This window comes from Gordionus sp. m RMFG-2023, chromosome 3 (assembly GCF_954871325.1).
Source record: "Gordionus sp. m RMFG-2023 chromosome 3, tfGorSpeb1-WG-v2, whole genome shotgun sequence".
In the NCBI taxonomy this organism is placed as follows: Eukaryota; Metazoa; Nematomorpha; class Gordioida; order Chordodea; family Parachordodidae; genus Gordionus; species Gordionus sp. m RMFG-2023.
Window position 1 is genome coordinate 41,228,558 of NC_088777.1, and position 26,680 is coordinate 41,255,237.

At 28.9% G+C, this 26,680-nt stretch overlaps 3 protein-coding genes across 4 annotated transcripts in view; all 3 read right to left on the reverse strand.

Annotated features, from left to right (window-relative positions):
- The window catches only part of LOC135927166 (dynein heavy chain, cytoplasmic-like), a 74,048-nt gene extending 71,233 nt beyond the window's left edge, over positions 1 to 2,815 (reverse strand). For both annotated transcript variants that reach the window (XM_065463118.1, XM_065463117.1), the window contains exons 1-2: positions 2,453 to 2,815; positions 2,164 to 2,275 (exon numbers count right to left, since the gene is read on the reverse strand). In XM_065463118.1, the coding sequence (XP_065319190.1) occupies positions 2,164 to 2,275; positions 2,453 to 2,738 (398 nt within the window). In that variant the 5' untranslated portion in view covers positions 2,739 to 2,815. The remainder of the gene's footprint in view (positions 1 to 2,163; positions 2,276 to 2,452) is intronic.
- Positions 2,816 to 10,860: 8,045 nt separating this feature from the next.
- On the reverse strand, positions 10,861 to 12,077 carry LOC135926977 (uncharacterized). Its single transcript, XM_065462909.1, has 3 exons — positions 11,981 to 12,077; positions 11,598 to 11,762; positions 10,861 to 11,414 (listed from the first exon to the last, which is right to left on the reverse strand). The coding sequence occupies exons 1-3, from the start codon at positions 12,075 to 12,077 to the stop codon at positions 10,861 to 10,863; spliced, it is 816 nt and encodes a 271-aa protein (XP_065318981.1).
- A 922-nt stretch (positions 12,078 to 12,999) lies between these two features.
- Positions 13,000 to 17,782, reverse strand: LOC135926978 (kelch-like protein 31). The gene is made up of 8 exons (XM_065462911.1): positions 17,382 to 17,782; positions 17,225 to 17,340; positions 16,718 to 16,877; positions 15,254 to 15,454; positions 14,286 to 14,497; positions 14,022 to 14,161; positions 13,678 to 13,760; positions 13,000 to 13,345 (listed from the first exon to the last, which is right to left on the reverse strand). The coding sequence occupies exons 1-8, from the start codon at positions 17,780 to 17,782 to the stop codon at positions 13,000 to 13,002; spliced, it is 1,659 nt and encodes a 552-aa protein (XP_065318983.1).
- Positions 17,783 to 26,680: the final 8,898 nt, after the last annotated feature.

The window sequence follows — 26,680 nt, forward strand, 5'->3', positions numbered from 1 at the left end:
AAGATTGGCGCCAATTTGAGCCGTTAACTTCCGGTTTACCTATTTTGCTTTACCCGTGTTTTTAAGAAAAAAGGGAGTTTGTTTTCGAAATTATTTTATTGCTTTTTATTTAGACACCTTTGTTAAATATATATAAGATATCATAACCTTGGCGACGCTATCGACTCTAAAAATTGTTGAAAAAAATAGATGGCCCTTTATGAAATTACGGATTATGGTTAAAATTTTGCTGCTAACTTATCAATAACCGGATATTTTCACTTTTTATACTAAAAAATAAATTTTGAATTTCTATTAAATATATTAATTAACTGATGAGCAGAGTGGGCATATGCCTTATAGACACTTAATGTAACAAATTTCCAATAATAAATATCTTTCATATAATTATTTTAATTTTTAAGGTGTCTACAATTTCATCGAATTCATCATTTGATGAAGATAATGGTATAATTTTAGTCGTTCAAACTTTTTTTACTCTAGATATTTTTTCTTCGAATATTTCTTTTCACATAAGCTTCTTCTTTTAATGAGAGATTCCCCATTTGATTGTAGGGATATATTAATGTTATCAATAGCCTCTTGATATATGAGGGGGATAATTAATATCTACATTGTCATTTGAAGTATAAGGAATGTTTGCTAATTTTTGTCAGCATGAAGAACATATTAACATATCTAAATTGAATGGTAAATTTTTTTGGGTCATCCAGGGTAGAATCTTTCCTAGATTCTCGCGATAGTAAGCATGTCTCTGTAGATTAAATGGGTTGCAACATTTTAATATTTGGTACGTCAATCTGTGATATAGAATAAAATTTTAATTGATCTGCACCTAGAATATATGTTTTTGCACTCTCAAAATCCAGAATGTTATTGGTAGACAAACGATAAAATAATAAACTGCAGACGGGTTGATATTTAAAATTAATCCAAATGGACAAGTTAAAAATATTACACAGAAAGAGAGATCGTTTTAAACAGTTTATTTTGTAAAATATAATCGATAATATGCCTAATAAAATATTCGTTTTTACTGCAGTTGTTATACATTATCGAGCTAATAAGTCATTCGCTACAGTAGCAAAGTAGAGATCTAAAAAATGTAAAACATTTTAAGGATGGTGGGAGGGTGGGGGAGGGCAAAACTGGAAAATTTTATCACATTTCTTATAAACGTATCAATATTTTAATTTTCCTTAAGAATAATATTTTTCAACCATTTCGGAAATGTCGATAGCGTCACCAAGGTTTTGACATCGCATATATATTCATAAAAGGTGTCTAAATAAAAAGCAAAAAAAAAATTTCGAAAACAAACTCCCTTTTTTGCTTAAAAATATAGGTGAAGCAATAAGCAATATAGGTAAACCAAAAGTTAAAGACTCAAATTGGCAACAATTTTTATTATTTTTTTTGATAGCCCTTTAGAGATTTTATTTATCTACAATATGATATATTATACATTTTTTTATTATAAATAATTTTTGAGATATAAGCATTTTAAAAATTTTACAGATTCCAAAGTGGCTCTTTCTTGCACTTTTGAACCCCTATATCTTGGGAACCAGGTTGCTAGCAAGCTAAAATAAACGGCTTTCTCATTTATATACCTATCTAAATAATTCCATAAATTTTTAACAATTTTAAAAGGGGTCAGCCAAAAATGTGCCTTTTTTGATCGATTTGACATGGAATGGCCCGTATAGGAAAAACAATTTTGCAACTGGCGTGGAGCCCAGTGGATATTCATAAATGTTCTACTAAAAAATGAATGCTTCCACCACTTTTTATTAATTTAAAATGATGAAATTCTTAGGATATTAACAAAAATGTTTCTATTTTTTTTTATAAAAATGGATATACTAGAGATAAAACATAGTTTAATCAGTTTCCTTAGCAATTGTAGAACTATCTTTTGGAAGAAAACTCCAAATCAAAAACAATTTAGCCATTTAGAATTATAAATGCTTAAGTAATGTGATTACCCAAGTTAATATAATCCAATATTTTATGAACAATAAATTCTTAGTGAAATGTTTAAATAAATACAAAAAACAGTATTTAATAAATATATTTTATATTCCTCTCATTTTATTTTTTATTTTAATAATATATCAAGAATAATTTTTGAAATACAGATAAATAATCAAATTAATAAACCTAGTGACTCTGTCATTTGTATAATGAATTTCATTTGATATAATAATAGTAAAATTAAAAGGTTCTTCATTAAGTATGTTATCTCCAGTAGCATCATTCATTTCTTCATCCTCTAAAATTAATATATAAAACAAATATTTAGATTTTAAAAACATATATAAAAAATTTGACTTTTTAAAGGTATATTAAAATATCACATTTAATCTTAACTTTATTAATAAATTTTAGTTAAAATATTCAAAAATAGTTCTTAAGAGTAAAAAAAAATATGACACTAGATATAATTTACCTTTGTTTTGGAATTTTTGAATAAACAATGAAGAAGTTTGAGGGTCTTGGATAAACTTTTTAATCTTATCAAAGTTATCCTTATCTGCCAAAATACATTCAATTTTTGCCAATATTCCATTCAAAGTAGCTTGAGATTCAGGAATTTTTGTAATAATATTATCATCATCAAACAAACATAATATTATTTTATAAAGATAGCCATAAAATTTGTTGATATCAATAAATTTATCAGCTGCCGCTATTGAGACACCATCCTGTATGTTAGTTTGATCAACATTATCCATAACTGATGAGCTATAATAATGAAGAAAATGTTTTAAAAAAAATTCGCTTAGTTAAATCGATGCGAATATTAAATCTATCTAAAATAAAATATAATGTGAATCCATCAAATGTCATATACACAGACAATTATATAACCGCATGTGAAAATATAAATTTTTAATTTGGACAAGCTAGATCCAAAATAACCAATTTTAATTGACTATTAAGCTTTTATATATTTATTTTTGTTTAAATTTTTTAAAACTATATTTTTTTTTAAAAAAAACTTTGCTGAAAGCTAAATTAATTATCAATCAAAATCGAGTGATGAAATTTTATATAACAATTTGGATGTAAATAGGAATATCATAAATTTAAACCGGCTCAGAGGCCTTTTTAGCAATTTGATTGAGGTTTGGAGAGAAAATGATTTAACGGTTCAGGGTTGGTTCAAGTGTCGTTAAAAGCCCGATTTGGGTGGATTTTTTCAAAACAGCTCGATTAAGATCTTTGGTAAAATTATATTATGTAAGCAATAGTGACAAATAGATATCCAAGCATTTCTGCCAGCTATGTGCAAAATTTTTAGGCTTACATAATGTTATTTTCCTTAAATCTTGGCCATCGACTCGAATCGGGCTTTTTACAATACTAGTTGGTTTAACTTTGACAAAAAATGATGAATACCGGAGTAAAGTTTTGGTATAGGTTAGGTTTAGATCCCTGTGCAAAACAGTCAAATAATAAATTTTATAAAATGTATAATGAGTCTACACTCTAAAATTTAAAATTTCATTTTATATTATAAAATTTTCTTTCTTTCTTTCTTTCTTTCTTTCTTTCTTTCTTTCTTTCTTTCTTTCTTTCTTTCTTTCTTTCTTTCTTTCTTTCTTTCTTTCTTTCTTTCTTTCTTTCTTTCTTTCTTTCTTTCATAATATTTTCTTAATTTTTAAAAATGTCCTTTTGAAATCGCCTAAGACACTCTTTAGATATCATAATAAGTCTCCAAGGTCTATTTTTTTTATCATAGTCTCCATTTAATGCACAAACTTTATCGGTTCGGTTGGTATTTTTTAAATTGCTTTAGTCTAAATTGAGTTATTTTAATTACGCTTTAGATGACTATTAGATGTTTACTTTAATATATATTGTATACCAGTTTCAGACCTTTTAAATATGACAATCTAGATGAATATAAAAATAACACTGTTTTATTGAAAAGAATTGTTAGAACGTGTCATATAATCTTGTCATCAGGATTGGGCTGTAACGTGAATACATATATTTCAAATACTAAATACATATTTTAAGTATTTGTGTATTTAGTATTTATTAAAACATTAAATAAAAAGTATTTTATATTAAGAATGAAATCAAATATAAATAATATAATAAATAATTGAAATAATTAATTTGTATAATCGTCATCATAAGTTGTAGTTATCGGATAAATGGTTGAAGCAGCGTCTACATGGCAGAATATTTGCCTTACATTTTTTTGATAAAAGAAAGTGTAGTAATTGAAGAAATAGAGTTTCTGTGTTAAGCTTGATATGTTTATAAGATATTTTCTGTGATTCCGCGACAACGTCAACATCTTCTAAATGCTATTTGACAATTTTGAATATAAATTTTTTCAAAACATAATTCAAAATATAATACAAAATCAGTAATATGGGCTAAAAGCTAAATATAATATCTGCTTTAACATAAAATCAAAATTCCTAATGGAGCCATTTTAATCTTCAGCAATTTATTATAAGATCTGTAAAACGGTAATAATTATATTTGCCTTTATTATATAATTTATGTGACTATAATAATCCATTTGCAAAGGCAAAGTATTTATTTATGCAAAATGTTTTTGCCAATGAATTTGTATTTAAATACTTTATTTGAAAATATTTTGTAGGTATTTAGTATTTATAGTTAAAATACATTTTTTTTAAAGGTATTTGTATTTATATATATCAAATTTGTATTCATAATTTAAAACATTATTGGAAATTTGCCCAAATTTGCTTGTAATCAATTAAATAGTTTATTAACGGATCAAGATTCGTTGAAAAGTGATATTAATAAAATAATATTAATGATAAATTTATGTATTATTTTGATCTAGTTTTTTTAAAATACTTTTTAAATATCACCAATTATTGATAATTTTTTGTGAAGATAAAAATTTTGTAATATTTAAGGCTAAAATAGTTTTATAGTAATAATGAATTCTATAATTTATTTATTAAAATATTTCTAATTTAGAAGAAGAAAAATTTAGATTTTCATACTATTTTTATGTTTTGATTTCTTGTATGAATAACTAATGATTCTATTATTTATGGATATCCTTTAAAATAATTACCATATTAGATAAGATGATATTTTTCTAATATATATATAATATATTGAGATTAAACAAATTTAATTTGTAAATTTTTTATACAATTGGTTAAAGAAGGATTAGGAAAATAGTAAAGCAGTGCTTCCCTGAGCGATTAATGTTTCAATGATAATTTTTATTGATCTCCAAATAATTGTTTAATTTAATATCGAACGCTCCACTCAGACGCTCCAATGAGCAGGCAAAGATAAAAGAAAAAAGAGATTAATATAAAAAATTTTAAATAAATGGAAAGTGCGAAGAATACAAATTTGCAAAAAGAGAAATGAGTAGAAATGAAATGCTATAGCTAAAGATTAAAGGCTGATCTCTTTTTAAAACATTAGAAGAGCATAATAATGCAAATTAGATTCATAATATTGCAAGATAGAAAGAAAAAGAGATTTCTCCATTGATAACTAAGGTTAAGGACAGAAAGGCAGACAATTATATAAGAGAAAATTATCTGAAAAAGATGGAGACAATACTTTGGTGAATAATTTAAATAAAAAAACGTAAGTTAGCTGCCAGGTATATCAGAATATAAGGTAGAGGTGACTGCAATAGAAAGGGCATAAATACATTCAATATTGATTAGGACGAGGAATAGAAAAAGAAGGTTAATAATATCGTGATTTTATTTAATACGTTATTAATAGGGGAAAATGCCAGAGAATTGAAATAAATCTTTACTCATCTCAGTTTTCAGGGGTAAGGAGGAAGACGCATAGATTATATGAATATTAAAATAATACTTAAGGCAACGAATGTATGTAGATGTAGGAAAAATAATACAAAACTATAAAAATATTTAGTGTTGGTTAATATAACAATATTTATTCAGAGAGGGGATGAACGATGGTTCTTATATTTACTAAATCTCTAATAGTAATGTCAAGAAGAAGACCTAAATATTATGCCTATTGACATAGAGATAATTATGATCATGTTCCTATGGATTCAATATGAGTGTTTGTGGTGGAAAAATTCTCAGAAGTCTATACATAAAATTTTATAAGATTATGATAATAAAGAAGCAATAATTAGAAGCAGTGGTGGAGTTTGCAATGGTATAGAAATTAATGTTAGGATGTTAGGTTACATGAGTCAATTCTAAGCTAATTACCATTTCAAATAGTATTCATATTCGAGGCTTTTGATATAATATTTGATTACATTTGCGTGGAGGGGCAATTACTAATTATCTAAATTTGGTATACCATGGTGTGTGGGATAGAAAATAATTGGAACGGCAACTAAAAAAAATTATATGCCAGCCCTGCTTTCATTATTGTTTATGAAAGCAGGATTGGCACCCATACAGGGATGGATAAATTTGGCTTAAAGGTAAATAGAAAGAAAACGGCATATATGATATTTAGCTTAAAAATGGAAACGTTTCGTTCTGCGCTTTATTTCAAATAATGTATCTGAAATAATAAAGTGCAAATTGGTAAAAGTTTTCTCAGTTTTAAAAAAATTAAATTGTTCGTGTTTTTACGTTTAAAGAAAAATTTCACTGCAATTTAAACAAAGAAGCTTTTTTAGTAAAATAAACCTAAAACGCTTCTACGCGTTTTATAAGCTGTGTAAATTTCATCTGTTATGTGGAGAAGAACATTCTCTTAAAATAGGCAATTCGAAATTAGAGGGATCATTTCTTTAAGGATCCATCTTACAGTGATGGAAATTAAATGGGAATTTACGTGAAGGAACTAAAGTTGTCTGGGAAAAGTGGAATACTATGGGTGGGTTCCTATTAGATAAATTTATAAGACTAGATCTTAAAATCTAATATATTATATACTCGATTGCTACCATTATTGTATGAAGTTTAAAATTGAAAATTGGACAGTTGATTAGCAGAAAAAGTGTGAGGACACATGAACCTATAGACCCAGAACAAGCTGAACCAAGTTGGAGAAGATCGGAGAAACCAAATTGTACCGAGCCGATCAAGACAAAAGACGCTACCAAATCGTATTAATTAGATCAAGCTAAGACGAGCCATACCAAGGAAATAACTATAATACACACGAATTAAACCACAATGTATTAAGCTGATCAAGCTAAAACAAGACGATTAATCGAGTATGCACAAACTAAACCGATTGATCCAGAACAAGCAGATCTAGATCGATGAAGACAAAAAAAAACCAAACCATATCAAATCGATCAAGAGAGTTGCCGACAAATATTTTTGAGCCAATCAAACAAAGACGAGATGCATATAGGAAATCAAACCTATCATCACAAAACAAACCGTACCGAGCCAAATAAGACAGTAGATGCCATCAAACCGCATAGATTAAGCTATGACAGGTCGTACCAAGATAATTACTAAAGGATACAAAATTAATCCAGAATAAACATAACTGAGCCGATAAAAACAGAAAAAAAACCGTACCTTGCCAATCAAGACAGTAGCCGCCGCGAAATCCTATTGAGTCAATCAAGCTAAGATAAGCCATACAAAAGCGATTTATCAAGGATACACTAACTAAACCGATCGATCCAGAACTAGCCGAACTAACACGATTAAGCTAGCGGAAATCAATAGCACCTCACCTTGCTGATTAAGACAAAAGACGTTATCAATCTGTATTTATCAATCAAGCTAAGATGAAGAGTATCAAGATAATTTATTAATTAATCAAGGATATACGAAACAAACTGAACGTTCAAAACAAGCCGAACTGAACCGATGAAGAAAAAAGAAACAAAACCATACGGAGCCAATCATGACAGAAGATGCCGCCAAACCATATTGAATTTATAAAACCGAAATGACTCGTACCATGACTATTAATCAATGATAATCAAACCAATTGGATCGTGGCAGAATCAATGTTATATATATCATTGGGCAGAATAAACCGAACTGAGCTGATGAAGATAGTAGAACCAACCCGGATGCCAAATACAGAAAACACCACCAATATTGAGATGATGACTAGATAGCCGTGACGATTGATCGAGAATATAAGAATCAAACATCTTCCAGCCTACGCCAACGATTAGCCATAAACATAGTAAAATACAATTATCTCAGCTTTATTTTTTCAATATCCGAAACCTCGTAATTGAACATCCTATGCATAGTATAGACTTTGGCCATTTTGTTGCCTATTATGATGTTAGCGCTAAAAGGGAACTTGAATCTCATTCAACAAAAAAAATAGCAAGAATTAATAACTTTATATAATTGTGATTTACTAATATTATATTTTTTTTACTGTTATTATAACTTACCTTGATATAAATTGACGATATAACGAAATTATAACAAATGGACATCATATGAAAGTTAAATATCTATTAATTAATAAAATATAGTAATCATATAAACAAAATAGTGCCGCGCCGATTAAAGCACAAGACATCGTCACACTGTATGGATTTGATCAAGGTAAGACGAGTCATACCAAGACGATTACGAGAAAATGCGAACCAAACTGATCATGCCAGAATGGGCCAAACAAAGGACATGAATATAGGAGAAACTAAAGCGTACCGAGCCGTTAAATATAGAGAATACTTCGGAACTACTAAACCGCATTGGGTTGATAAAGCTAAAACGGACGTTACCAAGATAAATAATCAAGAATCCGCGAACTAAACCGGTCTATCTAGAGCAAACCGAACTAATGCGATAGTTATGAAAAGCAAAACTGTACAGAGCCGATCAAGACACAAGAAGTCGCCAAACCATAATGAGTTGATCAAACTAAGACGAGCGATACCAAGATTATTAATTAAAGATAAGCTAACTGAACGGATAGGTAGAATTTGCCGAACCATGCCGATGATGATAGGAAGAATCAAAGCGTACTGAACACATAAAGGCAGAATACCTCGCAAGATCATATTGTTGATTTAGCTAAAACGAAGTGTAATAAGACGATTAATCGGGTATACACGAATTGAATCTATCAATTCTGAACTAAACCGATCGAAATAAAACAAGCTGAGCCTAACCGATGAGGAGAAACCAATTAGCAACAATTTAAACAAATATATTATTTTATCCAAATAGTTTTCTTACAAAATTTTAGGGCTTCTTTTAAAAAATATTGTTTTCCTTGTGGTATTAAATCATTTGAGTATTATTTTATACCTTTCGCTTTAAGCAAAAACAACGATGGTGAAAAATCAAAAATATAATTTATTAAATGATCCTACACATGCAAATAAATCAAGTTAGGTTGTTTAAATTTTAATAAATTCACTTTGGTGCTTATTTTTGGATATACAAAAATTGCACTTATTTTCCGATTAATGTCCATCTTTGAATTAGTCCAAATTCCCCTTTCAGGTTTTTTATACATAGGGTAAAAAAAATTGTGACACTTTTTAAAATATAAATTAGGATCTTTGCACCTCCTTCAAAAATGCTGGCAGCGACCCTTATTGAAGCCACTGACAACACCCATTTGTAATTAATAAATTCAGGAAAAATTAAGATGAAAACAAAATGGGACAGACTAGGTTTTGGACATGCCATATTACATATATACTTTCCATAAATAACTTTATCGTATTCCATCTTGAAAAAAAAATAAAATTTGATCCAAATTACAGCCAATGTGCTAACTTTACTATACCAAATAAAAGAAATGATTATAATTACAATATTTATAGAAGTCACTTTTTATGATGTATTAAGTAATAAAATGGATATACATTCTTTTTTCCAAACATTTGAATAATTATAACTATTACTTTTCATGTTAGGTAACTGTAATGTATTTTAATAGTAAACGAGTTTTTCTTATTCTTTTATTTTGTAATGTAAAAAATCATAATCAGTCTTTATTATTCAAATTAATCTCAAAATATATAATAATAATAATAAAAATAACCATTTTACAAACAATAACAAAAAACAACAATTTAATTCACATCATTTATCCCCAGTCGATCTGGTTTCGATCGTATCCTTTTGGGATATCGATCTTGACTTGTTTCTTCCTCCCTCTCCTTTGAATTCATTTCATCGTTATTTTTTATTACATCCTCTTTGTTTACTATCTCTTCGGTTTTCTCTTCTAATTCGTATTCTTCAATTAATACATTTTCGGTTCTTTTCCTTAGGTCCGTATGACGTATAATCGTATTACTCGCTATACTTCATAACGTTGTGATCCGAGTATGCCTTTAATAATGGCTTCTTCCCATTTTTTTTCTTTATTATAGTGAAGGCGCGACCAAACTTTTTTTTTTCATTTATCTGAAATTTTTGATTGTGATATTCAAACTTCTGCTTTTTATTTCCCCGTTCAAAAATTTGATCTAACAATGCTCTAGGTTTAAATTTTAGTAGTATTTCAGCGGGTGTTTGTTCAGTTTCTGTTCCTGGTGTATTTCTGTAATTGTAGAAAAAAATAGCTAGGCTGGTTTCTAAATCCCTCTCGTTTCTTTTGTTCATACTCTGTTTAAAAGTTCGAACTAAACGTTCGGCCATGCCGTTTGTCTGAGGATGGTAAGGATTTCCGTGCACTAATTGAATTCCGTTTTTTTCACAAAAATCATTAAAATCTTTTCTGCTGAATTGGGGTCCGTTATCAGAAACGATTATTTTGGGAAATCCGAATCTTGCAAAAATATTTCTTAATATTTTTATCGTGCTTTCGGTTGTAGTGCTAGTCATGGGAACTATTTGGCCAGCGACTGCTAGCATCTATCACTACCAACCAATAATAATTTTGAAATGGTCCAGCATAATCAATATGTACTCGGTGCCATGCTTTTGATGGTTTTCGTTAATTTTGAATTGCTGTCTTTTGAGGCATATCGTGTTGTTCCTGGCATTCTCTACACTTTTCGACCCAGGTTTCTATATCTTGGTTTATATTAGGCCACCACGCGTATTGTCGTGCTCTCATCTTCATTTTTACCATTCCGATATGTCCTTGATGTATCATGTCCAACACGTTGTTTCGGTATTGTTGTGGTATTATCATTTTCGTTCTCCATAATAAACCTCTCTCAGTTGTAATTTCCTCTCTCCTTTCGCTATACTCCTTTAAACATGCATCATAGTTTATTGGCCATCCACCTATTGTATATCTGTATACTTTAGAAAGTATATCATCTCGCATTGTTTCTCTTTCAATTTCGCTTGCATTTAAAGGTGTTTCTCCCACCTGTATTTGATCTAGCGCTTCTTCTTTTGATATTGGAGTTCCCTTTAGGGGTAATCTAGATAGCATGTCAGCATTTGCTATTTGTCTACTACTTTCGACTTCTATTTCATATTGATAACCGGCTAATAATAAAGCCCACCTTTGTATTCGGGCAGTTGATGTTGTGGGTACTTGGATGAAATAAAACCATTAATGGCTTGTGATCTGTTTGTAATGTGAATTTTTTCCATATATAAATTCTTTGAATTTCTTAACCCCGAATATGATGGAAAGTGCTTCTCTTTCAAATTAGCTATAATTTTTTTCAGCTGCATTTAGTGTTCTTGAGACGAATGCAATTGGTCTCTTTTTACCCCCTTCTATATGTGATATTACTGCCCCAATTCCTATAGATGATGCATCTGTTGCTAATATAATGGGTAATTTTGGATCATAATGTTGTAATATTGGAGTACTACTTATTTCTTGCTTTATTTTTTTACACGCATCTTTGCATTTATTAGTCCATTTCCAAACAACTGTTTTTTCAAATAATTTTTATAATGATTTGGCTTTGGCTGCAAAATTCGAAACAAATTTTGAATAGTATGTTGCTGACCCTAGAAATGACTGTAATTGTTTCAAATTTGTTGATTCTGGTGCATTTTTTACTGCCTCAGTATTTTTTTCGGTAGTTGTAATTCCGTTTTTTGAAATATTGTGGCCTAAGTATTCGACATTTTGTTGAAAAATTTACATTTTTCTATTTTTAGCTTGATTCCATTTTCATCTAGACATTTTAGTACCTTTTTTAAATTTGTTTCGTGTTTCTCTCTATTTTTCCCGGTTATCATAATATCATCTAAATAACAAACTACTCCTTCAAAACCTTTTAATAAATTCTCGATGGCTCGTTGAAATATTGCTGGAGAAGACGATATATCAAAAGGTAGTCTTGTATATATAAATAATTCTCTATGCGTAATGATTACAAGATATTTTTGAGACTCTTCCTCCACTTTAATTTGAAAATAGGCATCTGAGAGATCCAATATTGAAAATTCCTCTCCTTTTCCCAAATTGGCTAATAAATCTTGGATTCTTGGTATTGGATATGAATCAATATTAATATTTTGATTTATAGTTCTTTTAAAATCCCCGCAAATTCATAATGTTTTATCTTTCTTTTGAACAATTACTATGGGTGATGCATAAAGTGAATGATCAATTTTCTCTAGTACTCCTATTTTTTGCAATCGAAATCTTCTTCAACTTTATCTTTTAATGCGTATGGTACGGGACGTGATTTACAGAAAATTGGTTTCTCGTTTTTCATATATATTTGTGCCTTATAATCTTTCAAGCAGCCTAATTCTTTGGTAAATAATTGAGGAAATTCATTTTGTATATTAATATTATTTATTTGTATGGTCCTTTCAGGTAATTCAGTCATTTTGGGAAATTTAATTATCCAATTTCTTCCAATTAGATTTTTGGTATATCCTTTTGTAATTATGAGAGGTATTTCTAATGTTCGCCCTTTATATTGTACTTTTACTACAGTTTGACCTAATAGTGGTATATTGGTTCCTGTATAACTTTTAAGTTTTAGCATGCAATTTGTTAATTCAGGATGATTAAGTTTATTTTTCCAATCTATTTCGTTATCTGACTCCAGCTCCAGTATCCAATCCATTCTTATATTGCTGTTGTTTATTTTGACATCCACCCAAAATTCTGGATTATATTCGTTTGTTTTATTATTAATAAAATTCACTATTTCTTTTCTACAGACTCGAGCAATGTGCCCAATTTTGTTGCATTTATAACAAGTGGCATTCCACCGCAGGAGTGGCATGGATTTGGTTTTTTATAGCTCGCATTATATTTATTATATGATTTTAATTGTTTATCATTATCATTAGTATTATATGATTTTGTTTGTTTATCATTATCATTATTAACTTTTTTAATTTTATTTATATTATCATTATGTTCCTCTTCTAAATGATCGATTTTAGTTTCATCATTTTGTATTAATTTTGTATTTCTTATTGCTTTTTCTACTGCAGTAGCTATCTGAATAGCTTTATTTATGTCTATATCGTCTTCGGATAATAATCTTTGTAAAATATTTGGATTTTTTATTCCGAATATAAATTTATCTCTTAATGCAGTATTTAAATATTCCCCAAAATAACAAGTCGTTGCTAATTTTCTTAGATTTTGTATATAGTCTATTAGTTTTTCATCATTTTGTTGATTATATTGATAAAAATTATATCTCTCTACTATTATATTAGGTTTAGGATGAAAATGCTTGATTAAAATATTATGTATTTCTAATACCTATTTGTTTCCCGGACTATCAGGTGCACATAAATTTACCAGTATTTTGTACGTATCACATCCTATTGTTGTTAATAACAGAGATTTTTCTTGTGATGATGTTACATTGATTGTGTGTTTTTAAATTTTTGAAATAAGTTGTACCAATCTTTGTAACACAGGTTTGAATCCGTTAGACTTTTTATAGACTGCGCCATTTATGTAATGTATTTTAATAGTAAACGAGTTTTTCTTATTCTTTTATTTTGTAATGTAAAAAATCAAAATCAGCCTTTATTATTCAAATTAATCTCAAAATATATAATAATAAAAATAAACATTTTTACAAAAAATAACAACAACAATTTAATACACATCAGTAACTATAATATGTTATAATTCACTTGACTAAAATAAGATAATGTTTATTGTTACTAAATTTATTCTATTAATTTCTGACATATAGTTACACAAATATTTCCAATAATAGGGTCTGGCATATTTTCAATTCTAGATCCCCATTTTTCATTGTCTATATCTAAGCATTCACAACTATCCAATTCGACGTTATTTTGACTATTGTAACCCCCCATAATCAAAATCTTTTTATCTATGAAATAATTTAATGGTATTAATTCAGTAATTCGGATAAAGTGTATGTTAAAAATATGAAAATGAGAAAACATTAAAAATTTTCTAAAATTGATTGTAATTTTTAATTTTTTTTAGAATACCTATATATACTGACCCAAATCTCAGTCTCGGAATTTTAAAGGATGCTATTGATTCCCATGTTCTGGAACCTTCATTAAAATACTCTACAGAATTTAGGCTTATTATTTTTTTATCACTCAAAGCTGCTCCACCAATAATATATAAATGCTTTCCAGAACTAATCATGGAATGATATGATCTGGCTATTAGAAGTTGGGGACGATGAAACCATCTATAATAAAATTAGATAAGAAATTACTAAGATTCTAAAAATAAAAAGCTTTCAGTTAATTAAGTAAAATAACGTAAATATCGCTCTGTAATCTCAGTGGCCCCTACACTTTCTAAGCGATGGAAGCATAATACCACACTGAAGAAAATACCCTCTCTTCCCTGATTTGGTTTTAAAATATATTTTGAAACCAAATATTTGAAATCGCCACTATTAGCTATAAAAATCAAAAATAAATATAATATATTTTAAAAAACGGGCCTTAAAACAATTTTGAAAAAAAATCCGGGCCGGGCCAGGCCGTGTAAATGGTACCTCTGCAGGTCTCTGATATATATATTATTATACGATAAAAGATTAGAATATAATTTAAATTTTAATACATTTTGTTTTATATCTTCTTTTTCTTCATTTTTTTTGTATCCAAAAAAGTACTTCCTCACCATGAGAAATTCCAAAAAACTTAGCCCCTTTCAAAATTTAAGAAGCAGTTACTTCGTAACTCCCCCCCCCCCTATTCCCGGTTGTAGGGGCCTCTGTGTAAATGCCCTTTTAAATTATACCTAATATTTTTTTTCTTATTCATTAAAAAAGAATTATTGCCAATATAGAAATAATATCAGTTTAATCTAAAGTATCTATGCATGAAATAATGATAAATTTCAAATTTAATAATCTTTTTGAGAATGGTTAATTTTATCTACCTTAAATTTTTTCGTTGCTATAAAACTATACCAAACTTTAAAACATAGTTACTTTTTATGCACTTGATCATAAATCTCCACATTTTTTGTCATTTTAGCTTTATCTTCCTTGCTAGATTTTATAATGCCTCCTGATATCCATATATAGTTTCCTTGGACACAGCTAGCTAAAGACATAGTAGCCTCTGGTATTGGTTCACTTTCTGACCATTCATTCGTTCGTGGATCGTAATTTTCCACTGATTCTATCTGCCTAAAATATATTAGAGGTTAATTATTTTACCCAATTGCTTATTTGCAGTGTCTACCGGGGGACAGACGAAAATTTCGTCAATATATCCTTACCCATTATTGGTTTTTGTTGCCGTTTCCAAACATTTATTAAAATTTAATTTTAAGATTATTATATTTATCTAAAAACTTGAATTATATTCATAAAATAGATATTTTAATAAAATCATAAAAAAAATATTTAAAAATATTTGTTCTAACTAAAAACTTGAATTATATTCATAAAATAGATATTTTAATAAAATAATAAAAAAAATATTTATTCTAACCTAAATTGAACCTTCCAAATCTCTCAAAAACTTTTAAAAAAATAGATTCCTAAAATGTTAATTGAAAAAGATTTTAAAATATTTTTCCTACTTCACTTAATTATTATCTCCTCCACTCAAGTGCTTACTTATATATGTTACTAAAAATTATGGTAATTAATTCACAAATTTACAATATATAATAATTTAATGATGCGTAAACGCAACAAAATAATTTTTTTTAAAATTAACCTTTATTTTATTTTGATTTAAAAAATTAAAAATTTAACTATCTAAAAAAATTTTGAGTTCCATTTTAAAAAATGCAAGAAATCTTGAGGGAAACGTTAATTTAACAGGAAAAAGGAATATAGGTGATTTTGCTGATGATTAAAGGAAACAAGCATCCGAAGTGTGTTCCTGTATAAGAAATTGAGATCAGTAAATGATTGGACTTGATTTTTAAGAAAATATTAGCTAAATAAAAAGTTATATACGCACCAATTTCAAGTTCGCAAAATACTTCTATCTTAAATACTTCGAATTTTATATAAAAAAAATTTTTTGAAATTAAAATATATAACTATATTCCAATCATAAACTAAAATATTTTTTTATAAAATTCTTATCTGGTTATTGTTGCGTTTTCGAAATTTTTGAACATTAAGATGTCTTAATTAGACTAAAATAAATAATGTTCATAAAAAAAATTAAAATTTAGTAAGGTAATTTTAACCTTGACCAGTAATGGGTTTAATGAGGGGGGGGGGGGCTTTTTAAGTGAGTAATAGCAAAATATTCTATGAAGTATGGAAGTAAATCCTGACATGTTGTCTTTAAATTATTTTCATTCATGCAATGTATACACTGCTTACCTGAAATTATTTACTTGTAAATATTATTTATTGCTAATACATCATTTTAACTATAATATATTTAGATTTACAATCCCATAAAACTATTAATATCTCGTATACATGGTTTGTTTATTGCAACCACCTATCGCAAACAGCTTTTTTTGAAATGCTACTAGTTGATGATCTGACCTCTCTTTTAACATGTTAGGCATTTTAGTCCATTTCTGATTTTGAAATTTGTAAGATAAATTTGTCGCTGTATTAACATTGCTTAACCCACCTATAAAAAATAGAAGAGAGTTTTATATTGATGGAATAAATAATTGAGCACAACTATTTCATTAAATATCTAGGCAATCGAAAAAAAATTTATACCCACCTGTAATATAAAGTACATTTTCCATCATACAAGAAGCATGGTGCGTTAATGGGTATGGTAGATCATGGTTAAATTTTGACCAAGAATTTGCAATTGGGTTGTAAAGAAAACAATTTTTTTTCGTTTCTACTTCAGAATTTTTTTCAGAGTTAAGACCTCCAATACTTAATATATAAGATTTAACCTATTATATTATTTTTTATTATATATTAAATTTATCAAAATGCATACATTAAACATCAATGAACTTTTTTTCATGCAAACCAAACAGCTTTTTGACATTTCAGCATGTGTTGATTTTCTTGGTTTGGGAATCTCAAAAAATACTTTATCTAATTGATTGTGATTTTTGCAAGTCTGATACCTAATTGAAGGGGATTATTATATTATTAGTGTAACGTATACCATAAAGCCTGATGAAAATGATGATTGCAATAACTACTAAACGAAATATATTCTTTACCTTCCAGGCAAGCAAATATATCGGGTGCATCGATGTAAACTAATTTTACGCAATTCAATATATCGTTTGAAAATTTTATCCTGGCATCTTTATCTGCATGAATCCATCTGAATGCTGCTCTCAGCACATCCGATTCAGAGTCTATTCCTAAGAAATCATTTCCCAATAAACGAGTGACTGCGCCGCTACTTAATTCAAGAAATTCTTTAGTACATACTAGATCTAGAAACTTTTCGGTTAAAATTTTATAATATTTAACATCCAGAGCCCCCATGTGAGGAACTTTTTCTAATTCCTCGAGCGCTTTTATGATAATATCCGAAGAGGATGATATATTTATCATTGATATTTTAAAAATTGATTAATTACAAGAATTACAAAATTTACTAATATTCTTTTTAGATCTCATTTCTAAGAATAAATGTTATATAAAGAAAATAAATATTTTTGTTAATTTATCCTTATAACCAATATTTTTAATCAAATTTAATATATAAAATTATCTATTTGATTTATGAAGCAATCTTATAAATTATATATTTATTTTAATTATAGTTATTAATTTTCTTTCCCCCGGAAACCAAAAACGGTAGAAAATTTGCCAATACAAGTGATAAAAATGAAGATTTATTGCTTAGTATTGATTTCATAATTATATTTATATGGGCTCTCAATCTTTTTTTATTATTTATCGCGTACATTATAAATTTTTTCGCAGTCCTAAATTCCACAATCAGACAATGATAATCATGTGACCTTTACAAAAATAATAATTATTAAGAAAAAAATCAATTTATATGTAAATAAGCTGATATTACCTTTTCTCGAATATAAATTATTGGTAAACACCCAAATGTCAATTATAAACTGGAATTTATAATACCCCTCCCCTCTTTAGAAAACTAATTTGGTGTTAGTAATACAATTTACGCATGAAGGTATATAATTAAAATAAATGTCTAAAAAAATTACAAAAATTATTTTTATTTATTTTTCTCCAGTATGCTTCCATTATGATTTAACTCCCGAAGGAGGCTTAGTTGTTGTTGGTAATACTTCTATCATGAGGTTTGACGGTCATTATTGGTAGTCGGTTATAACATCGTTAATCACTTCTATTTTGGCTTCTGTGTAATTGGTCAGTATTCAATCTCATTTCTGATTGGTCATAATGATAGCATAATTGATTGTTTTCCATAAAAGTTTGAGTGGCAAATTATAGTATCGTTGGTCACTCATTATATAGTTGGTTGCAAATAACATTGTTAGCTGGCTTGGCTCTTAATAGTTGGTGGTTTATCATGTCATAATTTGTTAATTAGGTAGTTATTTTCATGATTGGCATCAGTATTGCAACATTATGATTATTTGGGCAATGTCAATCAGATGTGTTATTAAACCCACATTCTCAATATTAACAATTATTCACCCTTTTTTCTTTACACTAACCCATTGTTAATTATAATATTAAAATTTAAATATTTAGAAATCTTTTCCATCTCAATTTTTAAGGCCTTTCTATGGCAAATGCCTTTCTCCATATTTTTGAATAGTAGTATTTATTTTCAAAACATATACAAATATTTTATTTATTTCAACGACATATATACAAATATATTCTACTAATAAATAACTCCCATTAGTATTATCCTGATAATATATATTGGTTTCCTCCATTTATCCCAAATTCTAATAGTAAACCTCTCTTTGTACTTTTATAAACCCAAGTATTACTTTCGATCATAGGCGCAGCCAAAGGGGGTGGGCAAGCTCCCCTTCAGAAATTTATCACTTTTTGTGAATATCATTTTAAGCTAATAAAAAATACCCCTCTTAGTCCTCCCTCCACTTCCTGACCCCCAAAAATGTATGCATATATTATCTTAAACAATAATTTGAAAGAAAGAATGTAAAAGTTGATATTTTTTTTATAAAATTATTCATCATAATTTATACATTTTTGGAAAAATGCATTTATATATAAAAAAGTTGTTGCATAATATAATTTAATATCATAATATACAAAGTTAATCGAAGCATTAAACTATGACTATTTACATATACAAAAAAATTCACTAAATAATATATTATTTTATTTCTACATACGAAGCCTCAAATCATCAATTGATTTACCTTAAATTGATTTACTAGATATATATACATTTGAAGTTGTTGACTTTCTATGCACGTGATAATTTTACTTGTTAATAAAAAATTACTTTTTGATATCGTTATTATTTATTCTAAAGCAAACGAAACCAGACTTACATATTCTTATTCTACTACCGATTCTTTTTAACGCAATTATTCTTTATTTGCGTCAAAAGTGAACCAAAAATGTTTTTAAGAAATGAAATATAAGCCAAAGATAAGTCTTAAGACCAAAGTGAAATGTATTATAATTATTAATAATAGATCCATAAAATTACTAAATAATATAATATATCAAATATAATTTTTTATAAAGTGTGTAATTTTAATTTATTTATTTTAATAAAAATATAATATAATTATAAAACTATTGATAAAATTAAATCATAAATTAAATAAAAAAATTAAAGCACAGTACAAACAGTGGAATATTATATGTCGTAGATTTACAGTATATCTAATTTTTTTAATTATCATATGACAATCAAATAAACCAAAGCGAATTATATATTTTACAGAAAACTATAAAATATTGATAAGGACATCAGAAAATATCTTTTAAAGACATTGTGGGATAAATAATATGAAGATTGATTAATATTTATTTAATTTAAAATAAATTTTTTTTTTCTCTTTAGCTTTCACCTTTTCTGGTGGTAAGCTCCTTCAACATCTCTCTCCACTTTATGTTATACAATCTCTTTTATCTAATTTATACTTCTTTATATTGGCTCTAACTTTATGGCCCCATTGAAGTTTTGGCCTACCTTTAAACTACTTAGTATTCTTGTACTGCGCACTTTATCCTTTCTTGTTACTCCAGCAATCATCCTCAGCATTCTCATCTCCATGGTTTGTAGACTTCTCTCGTCTGATTCTTTGGTTGGCCATGTTTCCGAACTATATAGAATAGTTGGTTGTATTATGGAACTGTAAATTTTTCCCTTTAATTTGTGTGGGATTCTTTTATCAAATAGCACTCCAGATAAAGATCTCCACTTTAGCCACCCTTGATTAATCTTACTCTTTATCTCTTTTTCTAATGTGCCGTTTGTTTGTATAGTGGAACCCAAATATTTGTAGCTTTCAATTGCCGATATCTGCCATTCATTTATATCAATACTCTCTGTTTCATCTCCTCCTATCACCATATACTCCGTCTTTTCTCTATTTACTTTTAATCCGTGCGTTTCTAGGATATTTATCCAACTCACTAGTCTTTCTTTCATTTCATCCTTAGATTCGGCAAGTATCACAATATCATCTGCAAATATCATATTCCACGGGACTGTTTGAGGTATAGACTGTGCTAATACATCTATTATTGTAATGAAGAGAAGTGGGCTGAGAGCCGACCCTTGATGAACTCCTTCGGCTATTGTGAAGCCTGCTGAAGTACCTGTTGTGCTACGAACCATTGTTGTATGGCCCATATACATATCCTGTATTATTCTTATATAATTTTCGGGAACATTTTTGTGGCGTAGCGCCTACTAGATAAGCTTTCTTGGGATTCTATCAAAGGCCTTTTCTAGATCGAGAAAGACCATGTAGCTTTTTGTTCTTTTCCCTGTATTTTTCACTCATTTGCCTAATTTCGTGGATAGCATCGGTTGTTGATCTTCCAGGCATAAAGCCAAACTGAGTCTCTCCTATTTCGATTATATCTCTTAATCTTTTTTCTATTATTTTTTCGTATAGTTTTAGACAGTGTGACATTAGTTTTATCCCCCTGTAATTTTGACAATTATGTGGATCCCCTTTATTTTTGAAGATAGGAACTAGATAGCTCTGCCTCCATTTTTGGGGAACCTCTTCATTTCCAAGTATCTTATTGTATAGATTTGTGAGGAGATGCATTCCATCATCTCCTAGTGCTTTAAGGCTTTCTATTGGAATATCGTCTGGACCCCTAGCTTTGTTGTTTTTCATATGCTTGAGGCATGTGATTATTTCTTGTTGTGAAAATATTCTCTCCATCTACTCATTATTTCTTTTTCCTTTATTATCAATTTCCCATCTTTATTTTTGATTACTTTCGGAGCTCCGTTTATATCCCTAGAGTTCTTTTCTCGCTATTTGGCTAATCTGTATATTTTATTTTGCCCTTCTTTGGTATGTAGATCTTCGTACATGTCATCGTATGCCATATATTTGGCTCTAGCCACCGCTTTTGTAGCTAATCTCTTGGATTTTTTTGTATCTTGTCTTGTCATCTGCGTTTTTGGATTTGTACCATATTTTATAAAGGGCTTTTTTCTCCTGTATAGTGGTTTATACCTCTTCATTCCACCACCATAGTTCTTTATATGATTTGTTGCCTCCTCTTGTCAAGCCTAGTGTCGATTTGGCAGTGTTTATTAATCTGGAGAGGAATCTATTGTTTCAATGTTTGCATTGATTGCAAAGGCATCTGTCATTGTTTTTAATTTGCTCCATTTGATGCATGGTTCCAGTTTTATCTTGTTTTGAGTGCATTTATTTGAGATGTGTAAATCCATGACTAGTAGCTTGTGTTGTGCGGCGATATCTTCTCCTGGGATGACTTTGCAGTCTATTACATCTTTTAATCTTCTGCGAGAGATTAGTATGTAATCTATCTGTGTTTTCCTTGTACCACTTTCGTATGTTATTAAATGACTATCCTTTTTCCTATAGTAGGTGTTGGTTAAGGCAAGGTTGAAGGCTTGCGCAAATTTCAGTATATGCTCTCCTTCATCATTTCTTTCTCCATATCCAAAACCACCATGATGCTTTTTGTAGCTATCTCTTGCTTTCCCCACATGCGCATTTAAGTCACCACCAATTATGACTAGGTCATCCTTAGGGATTTCCATTACAGCTTCATCGAGGATAGCTCTAAAATCATCTTTCTCTTCTTCTTTGCAACCCGTTTGAGGAGCATATAATGAAAGGATGTGTAGTATTGATTGACCAATGCAGAGTTTTATCTTCATTAGTCTATCAGAGATCCTGTTGACTTCTACAACTGAGGAGGTTAGATCTTGACTGAGGATGATGCCGACACCGTTTCTATTGCTAACAAGTCCATTATAGTACAATTTATACCCATCTCCAATCATCAAAGTCTTCTGTCCTTTCCATTTCGTCTCTTGTATGCACGCTATATCAACTTTTCTCTTGTTCAACATTGATGCCAATTCTCTCGTCTTACCTTTAAGCGTCCCAATATTCAAACTTGCTAATCTTGTTTTCTTTGCTTTGACCTTTACTTTAATTTTCACAGGATGGAGGTCTACACCCTGCTCGTCGCATGGAGGGAACGCCCTAGCTTTCATATTCATATTTTCATTTGTGTCCTTCATTTTGTTTATTGGACAGGTATCCTTAGCACCCGGCTGTCCAGGCCTGTCGGTGACCGGGGTGTCATCTCTAAGCTCCGAAATTCATCATACCATATGTCTTTACACATCAGTCATCGAAGAAAAACTTGAAAGTTTTTATGGTTCTTACCAGGATTGAACCAGCGTCCTTATTCATACTCGTGTTTCCAAGCGTGCATCTTACCCATTAGGCCACCCTGGCAATATTTAATTTAAAATAAATAGATGGCGTTAAATAGTTGAATGCAAATTATTCCTATATTTATTATCAAGAGCATTGATTAGTAAAATTAGTTAATATATTAACTATAATATATTCTCTGACTATCAAATATGTCTGTAAAAGTGATATTTTACCTATTATTTTGTAACCAATTCTATACAATAGAGGAATATCAACTATATTACCTATATTTTATAAATAAATTTCTTATACTTGTTTGGAATAAATTATTACCATTCTTTTATATTAATGTATATACAAGTATTTTATTATATTTTATATAAACTAATAAAAATATATTTCATATTTGTTCCAGGCTTTTTTTAAAATAAATTAACCTACTATCTTGTAAAAATATTTTATGAACTATATATAGACTAAGGCAACCCGGCCAAAGGCTATGCAAAAGCGGGCCGAAGGCCCGCCCAAAATAAGGTCTGGGGGCGAAGCCCCCTGTAATTTTTTGATTCCCCCCACCCTTAGCAAAATCTTGACTACGCCTATGCTTTCGATCTTGCATTTTTTTCATTTGCCTAATAATAATACTTTTTTATATACCTCAATTTTATAAATATTTTTTTTTAGAAAAATTCTTTTTTGGGATTTCATTCATTTTTTACTTTATAACACATTTTTTTGAAACTTTCTTTATCATACACACATTTTTCCCTTTTTATCACAATAATCCTTTTTTCTTTATGTTAAATTGATGGGAAGTATGGTGTATATAAATATTTTTTATTGAATTCATACTTTGGTTATAGATATAATAATCGTATAGTCCGTCTCGATATAAATATATTTATTTGAATTAAGTATTTTTATTTAGTAAATATATTAATTAAAAATTATCATTTCTTTAATATTCCACGTGTGTTAAAAAAATTACATTTTATACTACCCTCTTTCAAATATTTCTCGTTCTTTATATATATGATATTAATTTAATATAAAATAAAAAACAATCATTTTATAGTGTTAAACATTTTAACAGTCGCTCGCAGTGTTAATAAAATTATATCACAAACTATTTAATCATTCATATGTTACTTTATGGAAAAATTAAAATTCTTTTTTTAAAATATTATTATTTATTTTTGTTTTTCTTCTTTTTTATTATTGTTAAAAACACGACACATCAACATTCCACTTCATAGAAATCCTGCCTATGCATACTTTGTAATCAGATCGTTTGTGTGTAGAATCGGGTATCTAAATTCCTCTAGAGCAGGGTTTATGGTCCTTCAAGTCAGCCCAAACCCTCACGATGCCGTCTCCTTTGATAACAGGTGTTAATGGACTTTCCTATTTGACTTGAGATACAAACTCTATGATATTGTCCTTAGGCCTGCCGTCTAATTCCCGTGTCATTGCATCAATCCTGGCATATGGGACTCTCCTGTGGAGTATAATTTTAGGCACAGCATCAAGCTTCAAGTGAATTTTTACTTCTCTGATCATCTTGGTTTTGTAGGAGTGTGTATTCGAGTCTTTTTTCGTTGTTGAGATCACCTTCTCGAGATTTTCATCTACGTTACCCACAAAGAACGAGGTACTAGTTTTAATATAAGCCAATGTTTTGTGCTTTATTAATGTCTAACTTTAGCCAGTATAGAAACCAGCATAAATAATGAAAATATTATATTTAACAAAAAGTTGACCAACATTATTAAAAAGTGACTACATTATTTGGAAATTTTTTTACTATGTAGTGCTCAATTGTAAAATTAATTTAATCCGTTAATTGGAAATATATAAAAAACTATATATCTGGTGCGTGCTAATATTTAGTGCCTGACTAGTACTTTTAATTCCTAAATCAATTATGATAACCACAAAAAGAAACCGAGTTATAAACAAAATGAAAACTATAGTGTCACGTTTTAAGTGTCAAGTTAAGCAAGTTTTTGGAAAATTCGGAAACTTATAGTCTTTATTAGAACATTTTCTTGTATTATTCTGCTTGGTAAATGGTTTAAAGGGGAAAAGAATTATAAAAATAAAAAACAAAATTAGCATCATTCCAGAACGGAAAATATAGAATTCGAACTAGCTCGTTTGCGTTAATATTTAGCGCCTTATTTACTTTTTTATTAAATTTTTTATCTGCCATGAGATCAGCCCCAAACTTTCATTACAAGGATTTTATATTCAAATATGAGTTACATATAAGCGCAATGCTGTAGGGTATTGGCAATATAAGTTTTTTTAGACAAATCGTAGCTCCAGGCCTCTCATATATAAAAATGGCGAGATTGTTTCCGCCCCCCCCCCACCTCATTCCTCCTCTCTCTTGATGCGTTTATCTCTTTAAGATGAAGCATTTTAAGTTTAATCTCTACTAGCCATCATCTTGACCTAGAAAATTCTATTCACACCAGGATGAGCAATTGCCAACCTGGCGTTAGCAGATCCACATCAACCCTACGGAATGTTTGAGATATTTCACTCAGTTGATTATATCTTATCGAGTGATTCATCAGAACAATGCCCCAGCCAAGCTATTTTTAATTCTAAATAGGGCTGCGAAAAGCTGTCGGCTATCTTAAGCAAAAATCTATGTCTTCTTCTCGCGAACCTATATAGCTATTTTGCTTACTTGGCTTCGATATATCGATTCCTTCTTAAAGTATTAATTACTTTCTGCCATCCGATTCCAAAGGACACCAGTCATTGCATTGTAGACATTCTAATGGCCTCCTCCCAAGGGAAATAATATATGTAATATAATCTCTATTCTTATAAGGGCTAGAATCCCGAATAATATAGAACCAAATCAGCCCACAGAGGACCCGGTGGTATCCGTCTAATACCTTGGTCTTCTGGTCTTACAGTAGCTTGGGATTACACATGCATCGATTCATTAGCGCGTTTTAGCAGAAATGCTTCAGCAGTTAATTCGGCAGAAATTTTGAAAATAAACAAAATTTCAGACATTGCCAACGTAATTTTTATCCCACTTGTCACAAAACCTTTGGTGTTTTTGATGAGGATCCTTAAATTTATTTAGAAAATCAAGCCAAATAAATGACGATTGTAATGAAACCTTCTATTTCAAACAAGCCATCTGGTTAATCATCAAAGTAATTGCATTATTCATGGTTACTTATATCAATACAAGTAAATTGATTGATCTCTTAATTGTTTTTTTAAATTTAATTTTTATCCAGTTGTTTGTTTCAAATTTCTATATGTATGCGCTATATTTTTATAATTGTTAATTGTTTTTTTTATATGACCTTAGTTTTAAATTTTTTTTTATATAATAAATAAATAGATTCATTTAAAAAATTAATATTTTAATTTATTTTAAATATTATTAAAATATAATTTTTTAACATATATAACATTTCTCTCTCTGAGAAATCCATTATATTTGTTTTTTTCTATCGTCGAATTTTTTATCGCAAATTAATTTCGTCATCGATCTGTTATCATGATTTACTTTCGTCGTCGATTTGTTATCGCAAGTTATTTGGGTTAATTTGTTGTTTTAACGATCTTATTAATAAGCAGTATCAAT